The 7,753-nt window shown below is 36.7% G+C and overlaps 1 protein-coding gene across 18 annotated transcripts in view; it reads right to left on the bottom strand.

Moving 5' to 3' along the window:
* The window catches only part of EIF4G3 (eukaryotic translation initiation factor 4 gamma 3), a 279,210-nt gene that overhangs the window by 66,727 nt on the left and 204,730 nt on the right, over nucleotides 1-7,753 (bottom strand). For all 18 annotated transcript variants that reach the window (XM_025041397.1, XM_015598933.2, XM_015598925.2 and 15 more), the window contains 2 exons: nucleotides 2,675-2,921; nucleotides 327-460 (listed from right to left, as the gene is read on the bottom strand). In XM_025041397.1, the coding sequence (XP_024897165.1) occupies nucleotides 327-460; nucleotides 2,675-2,921 (381 nt within the window). The remainder of the gene's footprint in view (nucleotides 1-326; nucleotides 461-2,674; nucleotides 2,922-7,753) is intronic.

Genomic DNA, 7,753 nt, shown 5'->3' with positions numbered 1-7,753 from the left:
GGAAAGAGCTCTGTGTCATTATAGCCATATTAGCCCAACAGACACATAATTTTCATCACATCTCTAGGAAATAGCCATACTAAGCAGACAATAAATTTTAAAACTTCGCCATTCAAATATGAGCTAAACCCCAACTTTACTGTAGTCTATAAGCAATCCAAAATTCAACAATGTTTAGGAAAACTCTTAATTCTTAAGCATTACATATTTTAATTCAAATACCATTTGGTCTAACAATTCCTAAAAATTGTTCATAATTCACATATTTGCACTGAAAAACCAGTTTCTACCCAAAAGAGGTGTCTTTTTCTGAGTATGCAGCTTACCTTGTCAAGAACCACATCAGTGATGGGAGGCAGGCCCTCTGGTTTCTGTATACAGGCTGGCATGAACTGAAAGTCCAATAAAAACTCCCTGTCATACTGCTTCTTGCCTTCAGTATCAGCAGGCTTCCAGGATTCTAGAAAGAGGGATGTAGGCAGTTGGCTGTATCCAGTAAGAGTTCAAACCAGGTTCCAATATTTACTTTATCCCATCATGAATAAATAAACACAAAAGAAACACTGAGCTATAGTCAGAAAATGTCATGTAAAGATTTTGAACTGTCCTTTGTTTTCTTATTCCTTCTGGATACCTTTGAATAGTAATCTGAAGTAAGCTGCTATAGGAATCATCTCATACACACATTAAGCCAGCCTTTGGCCAGGGATAGATAATAATTCCCATTAACTAAACTAACAAGCCTATAAATACCTCAGAAATAAGAAATTTAATAATACTCTTGGGTTTCATGGAAAAGAAGGATACTTTGGTTATTCACTAGGAAATGTTATTTTGGAGGAAAAAAGGTCAAAGGACACAAAACACAAAAACAAGTAACTTATTTAATATTCTAAAAAGTCTAACCAGCTGTAGAAAATTTTTTTCCCTGACTACAGTTTAATCTGAAGAAAATAATGTACTTGCTTGCTGAGCCAACCGAACTGAGAATGCATATATCTTTATCCAAAAATCCTGACACTAAACACACATCTTAACTGGCATCTTTAATAGAATTTTAAATCAGTTTTTTTGTTGTTAACACTTGCTTTGCTATTACTGCGGCTACAGCTTTTATCATTACAATCCTACTCTCATATAAAGTTGGAAAATTTCCTGAAATTTTTATTAAACAATAAAAGTAAGTCATAATTTTTTTTCTATTAACATAGCTCTCATCAAAATCAGGTCCCAGCTTACTTCATGAGAGCACACTGGATCCTTCTTTATCTTAGCGGTTTTTAATGTATATAGTTTATAGACTTACTGACGGTCTGTGAGAATTTTGCAGTTTTCAACCACATCCTTATTACATTATATTAAAAGGTAGAGAGTTTATTTGAATCTAAATTTTAAATTGCCATATTTTCCCCAATTACTGCTAGTGTATATTACAGGGGCAAAGGCAATTTGTTGGTCAAAAAAAGGTGGGGCCTATAGTTGTGTACTTTTTCCTTAACGAATTGAAGGATAAAAATATAATCCACACAGTTCTAAAAATGACAACAGTGTCTCAGTTTCCTTAAGAAGGATTGGTGGTGGCCACAAGTGCTTGGTGATATGATGATACAAGCCTAGATCTTTCGAAGTAATTCCAGTATACCGAGTCCTAAGTTAAAAAAAAATTTACAATTGTATCACCTCACAATTTCGTAAAGCCCATTAGTAGCAGTTTATTAGTGCAGTACATTAAGGTGGTATTGATCAGTGGCTTTCAAACATTTTTGACTACAAATCACAGTAAGAAATATAATGACTTATGACTCAAACCAACATAAACACATACACAAATGAAATGTTTCTCAAAACAATATTACCCTTACTACATGTAACACACTGACATTTTTTATTCTATTCTCTTTTACAAAAACTGTTGGTTGTAACTCACTAAATTAAGTTTATAATCTATACAATGAGTTTAAACTAGCAGTTTGAAAAACACTGGGCTAGATTATTTTTGAGGTCTAATATTTTACATTCAAGCCCTACCTTGATGCAGAAGTCATTCTTAGATATTGAAGACTAAAAAAAACTTTTTACCTATCCAAATTTTCTATCAAGGGAAATACTTCGGGGGGACCACACCAAGTATCTCCACAACCTCAAAGTCAACCACAGTTTACACAGTATTGGGACAGAAATTTAATGCATCTGATGGTGTCTAAAGAGGAAAGATCCTCTTGGGTTTATCATATATTTCACAGAGTACTTCCCACACTGCAGGTGCTCATTTCTGTCAACAAACTGAGTTCAACGCTTGTGAAAAAGTATACTATCTCAAGGGACATGGTCATATCTGAAATATCCGTTTCAGTTAAAACAAATAAAATTAAATTTCCTTCGTTGAAGTCCACCAGCCTAGAGCTGACAGCCTAGAGAGTCCCTTGGCCAGCTGGACTGCCAATGCCAGTAAAAGCAGAATACCAGTATCAGATAACACTTTCTACAAAGAACACTCTGGATTTGCTAGTCACTAACTTAAGCTTGATGAATCTATTCTGTAAATATTACACTGTGATGAGCCTCCTCTTTCCATCGAATAGTTAGTTCACTATGAGGAGGCAACATTTCTATAGGTTGCAGTAAAGGGGAGAAGGAAAGACGTACACAGGAAGGCAGGGATGAATAAACTTACCTGGTTTAAATGAGAATGTGACCCCTTCACCAGAACTATCAGTGTAGCCTGAATTAGCATCTACTGCTTCACCCTCAGAAACACTCTCAGCACCATTATGTACAGGCTCAGCTTCTTCTCCATTTTCTTCCACAGTTTTCACTTTTTTTAGATCTGAGGAGTCTCTTTCAGGATGAAACCCTTGGCTCATTTTATCCTGTTCAGATTCAAGTACTCTGTCACCTGAAAGCTCCTCTTCAGCTTTAGGCTAAAGCATAAGTGAACACAGAGGTTATATTTTTTTCACTGTGTGTGAAAATACACATGAAGACTTCCACCTATCACCTCCAAAAGCATTGGCAAAAATGTCACTCCAGATAAGGATGTCTTGTGTTCAGCATACGGTACCAGAATGGTAAGTTTACTTAAAACACTTTTCTCATTTCATCTCCTGGATAGAGCAGACAATTGAAATGGCTACTAAAATGCTTTAACATGACTAACGAAATCTAAATGTACCAAAGACTAGAATGGAAAGAACTGCTAATCCTTGGAACTTGATGGGCATGAAAGAGTCCTGGTCAGAAATCCAAATCAAGCATGCCTGCCCTTACCACTGAAGCTCAGCAAATATAAAAAGAAACACCACAGGGTATTTTTGAGTATGTGCTGTCCTTTGGCTGTGAAAGGAGAGTTCAAAGAATAGTTTAAAGTATCTAAATCCCACAAAGCTGATAATCTCTCACATTACAAGGAGCCTACTTGTTAGTTAAAATCTATATTGTTTATTGGCTCTTAGAATTCTCTGAGGCTATGACCTTATTCAAATCATACATGGAAAAATGCTTGGAATATATTCCCCAAAGGGGAAATCTTGATTCTGGTGCATCATGTTTATTTTTTAAAAGACAAAATAGAATTGAAGTCATTCACCAGATTATTTTTGACCATTTCAGTTTAAGTTATCAAATACAAATGGATTTCTGAAGGGCCGTATGAATGAACAAAACTCCTAAGGCAAATTTCTCCATGAACTTTAAGTCTCTTTCTTGTCCATGAAGGGTAAGTAGTCTGAAAACAATCCTCTGGAAGAAGCATTTAGAGGAAATAGGCTTTCCAATTGATAAATTCACACTAAGAGAGCCAAAAACAGAATTGATTCAACAGAAGATTATATAGAGAATGTCTTATAAACCAGGAAGTGGTTGCCCTAATTCATTGATAAAACTGTTTTTTTTTTTTAGACTTACAAATCCTACTTTGTTACATAAGTGATTATAAAAGATGTAATATTAGTAAATTTTCTATACTATACATCAGATCATGGAGAAAAGACACTAAACTTAAAAACGTTATCAATAGAGGAGAACCAGGCAAAATGGCGTAGATGATAGAACCTTCGGCTCATCCCTTCTTGCAGTCACATCAAAGTTGAGACAGAAACACGGAACAAACAGCAAGCAGAGTCACCTGGGGGTCTAGATGAGCAGAGGCTAAGGAAAGAAATAAGAAATCACCCTGCAACCACAGGCGGTAGGAGGGGGCGAAGACACGAGGCTACCTGGTGCCCAGCGGCTTTCTGGGACAGAGGCTACAGCAGAGGCAGCCGTCAGCTGCAGTCCCCTCTTAAAGGGGCCGTGTCCGCAATTGGACTTCCGTGGTGACAAACCAGCTTACTCTGAGCACCAGCACTGTGTCGGTTGCATAGGGGGCACCAGGGACTTACAGAGAGGACACTGAGTTGTCAGAGGGAGGGCCGGAGATGAGGTTCTCTCCTAGGTAGAAGTGCTGGTGGTATCCATTGCTCCTCTGTTGTGCCCTTCCCCCTCCCAGGGTGCTGACGCAAAGCCTCCATAGCTGACACGTCATCAAAATGAATAACAGAGGTCACTCTGCCCAGAGGATTCCCTGAAACTCCACCTCTCCCAACTTGTGGCCCCACCCAAGCCAAATTCAATTGTGTCCTAGCTGAGTCCTGTGCCACTTGCTGAGCAGCGCCAAGACTCACACTGGTAGCATCTAATCTTGGTTTATGGCATGGCCTCTTGAGGCAGCTATCAGCACAGCATCTGTGGACTGCTTGCTGAATCTTAACAGGTGGCCCCGGAGGGGCACAGGCTGGGGCTAAACTTGTTCTGCAGCTGACCCCCTCCCAGGACGGTGCCACTGGATACCTACTACACAAAGTCACACTAATATGACCAGAGACTTAGGAGCTTTGCTTAGCACATAGAAACAGACATGGAAAGGCAGCCAAAATGGGGGGACAAAGAAGCAGAAACTATTATGGAAGAAAAGAACACAGATCAAGGAAAAATGGAGTCAAGCAATCTCACAGATGCAGAGTTCAAAACACTGGCTATAAAGATGCTCAATGAAATTAAAGCAAGTGTAGATGAACTCAGTGATAACTTTAACAAAGACAAAAAACATAAAAATGGAAACGAAAATTATAAAATGGAACCAGTCAGAAATGAAGAACACATTATCTGAAATGAAGAGTATATTAGAGGGAATCAACAGAGTGGAGAAGAAGAGGGTCAAACCACCGATAGAGAGGTTGAGAAAGCCAAGGACACGCAATCAGAACAGCAAGAAAAAAGTAACCAAGGATATAATAATAATTTAAGGAGACTGTGGGACAAAATTAAGCTTAACAACATCCGTGTCATAGGGGTACCTGAAGAAGGAGAACAAGTTGAATATATATCTGAAGAAATAATGATAGAAAAGTTCCCTAACTTGGTGAAGGAAATAGACATACAATCCCCGGAAGCTCAGAGAGTCCAAAAAAATGAACCCAAAGTGGCCCACTCCAAGACACATCATAATTAAAATGCCAAAGGTTAAATACAAAAAGAGAATCTTAAAAGTAGCAAGAGAAAAGCAATTAGTTACCTACAAGGGAGCTCCCATCAGACTGGTAGCCAATTTCTCAAAAGAAACTTTTCAGGAGAGACGGGCTTGGCACAAAATATTCAAAGTGTTGAAAACCTAGGATCTATAAGCCAAAATTACTTTATCAAGCAAAGCTATCATTTAGCGTCAAAGGACAGATAAAGAGCTTCCCAGACAAAAACAAGCTAAAGGCATTTATCAACACCAAGCCAGTACTAAAGGAATTGTTGGAGGGACTTCTTTAAGAAGAAAACACATGTATCAAAAACATGAATAAAGAATGGTACTAACTACATATTCATCAACACGTACCTCAAATGGAAGAGTTAAGTGTTCCAACCAAAAGATAGGGAAGCTGAATGGATAAGAAAACAAGATCCCTACATATGCTGCCTGCAAGAGACTCACTTCAGATTAAAAGACACACACAGACTAAAAGGAAGGGGATGGAAAAAGATACTGCCTTGATGGACCTAGAGGGCACTGCACTGAATGAAGTAAATCAGATAAAGACAGACAAATACCACATGATTTCATGTACACGTGGAATCTAAAGAACAAAATAAACAACAAAAACAGAAACAGATACAGAGAATTATTTTGAGGGCTACTAGACGAGAGGGGGGTTGCGGGGGATGGTGAAAAAGGGCAAAGGGATTAAGAAGTACAAATGGACAGTTACAAAATAGTCATGGAGATATAAAGAGCAGCTATAAAGTGTAGCATAAGGAAAATAGTCAACAATATTGCAAAAAATATATAAGGGGGAAGAGAGGTACCTGATTTAGTGGAGTGACCACTTCATGAGCTAGTCATTATGCTGTACAACTGATCTAATCACTATGCTGTACAAATGAAACCAATATATTATTGTATGTCAACTGTAACTGAAAAAAAAAAAAAAACTCATAAAAATGTTATCAATAGAAACATGGTTTTTAGGCCTTGTTTTTAAAACGGAAATAAGCTCACTCGCTTTCTCACTTGCTCCCCACCCCACCCCACCCCACCCTCCCTCTCTCTCTCTCTCTCTCTCACACACATACTTCCCAGCTCCCTGAAAAGGAAGAGACAGTATGGAACCCAACAAAAGAAAGACATAAAAATTCCATGAAAATAAAGGCTGAAAATTATTTTTATAAAACATGGCAGAAATTAGGCATTTTTTAACCTTTGAGGAAAAAAAGCAGGTCTACCAAGTTTGAATCATGAACTAGCAGCCTCACTTTTTCATATCCTACACTTTACTATTATCTATATTAACTCATAATGACCTTGTAATACCACTTTATAATTAAGTGCAGGTCTTCAAGAAGATCTTTAATAATTTGGCATGTGAGTCTGTATATGGTAAACAGCGGTATAATTATATTATACGATTACATATAATTCTTATTTCAGATCTTGTTAAAATGTGAAAAAATGCTATTTTAGGGGAAAAAATATATTGGGTACTCTACAGAGGTTGTAATCGTTGAAAAAATTCTGAAAAATATTTTATATTTTTATATAATATTCATGTGAATATTCAAATTTCACTGTCCATCAATAAACACCCTAAAATCAACAACAGATAATCTATTGTATATAAACAGAAGTTGTATTACTTGGAAAGCTAATTTCTAGATGGAAAAAGCAGTATAAAGAAATCTGTTCCATGAATAACAAACCATAATTCAGAGAACACAGCATCAGGTGTCTGAGGCACATTGTTAGAAGGGATATTTTTCAAGGAAATCCACACAAAGAATGCATTAAGTATTTATGATGATCAGTTTTCATTCAGTAGGATGAAGCTCTATTTAACTAGCTTGTAAGTGTCCAACAGTTCTTAAACTTTTTACTCAGAAAACCGGGTTGAAAAAAGAAAGCATCTTATTGGCTGGACTATCAAAGGTGAATCTTTTATAGGAACTTGTTAAAAGAATTTAGTTGATAAAACTGCCTGCTTAATGCATGAGTTTTTAAAGTTCTAGAAAGTTAGAATGACAACTATGTATGTAATGATTGATGAAATACCCTAAAATTTTTAAACAAATTTTAAGATGCTTTGATTAGCAATTTTAAGAGACATCATCTTTACAGGCTATAAGTTAAAGAATTTAATAAAATATTTGCAATGATATAATAACCCAATATATAATCTAAAATATGCTAAAAAGAGAATCTGAAACACATTCTTTAAAAGGCAGATAAAAATCT

The sequence above is a fragment of the Pteropus alecto genome, unplaced genomic scaffold (assembly GCF_000325575.1).
Source record: "Pteropus alecto unplaced genomic scaffold, ASM32557v1 scaffold39, whole genome shotgun sequence".
Lineage (NCBI taxonomy): Eukaryota > Metazoa > Chordata > Mammalia > Chiroptera > Pteropodidae > Pteropus > Pteropus alecto.
The sequence above is the reverse complement of the archived record's forward strand: the minus strand, read 5'-3'. Positions and strand labels throughout refer to the sequence as shown.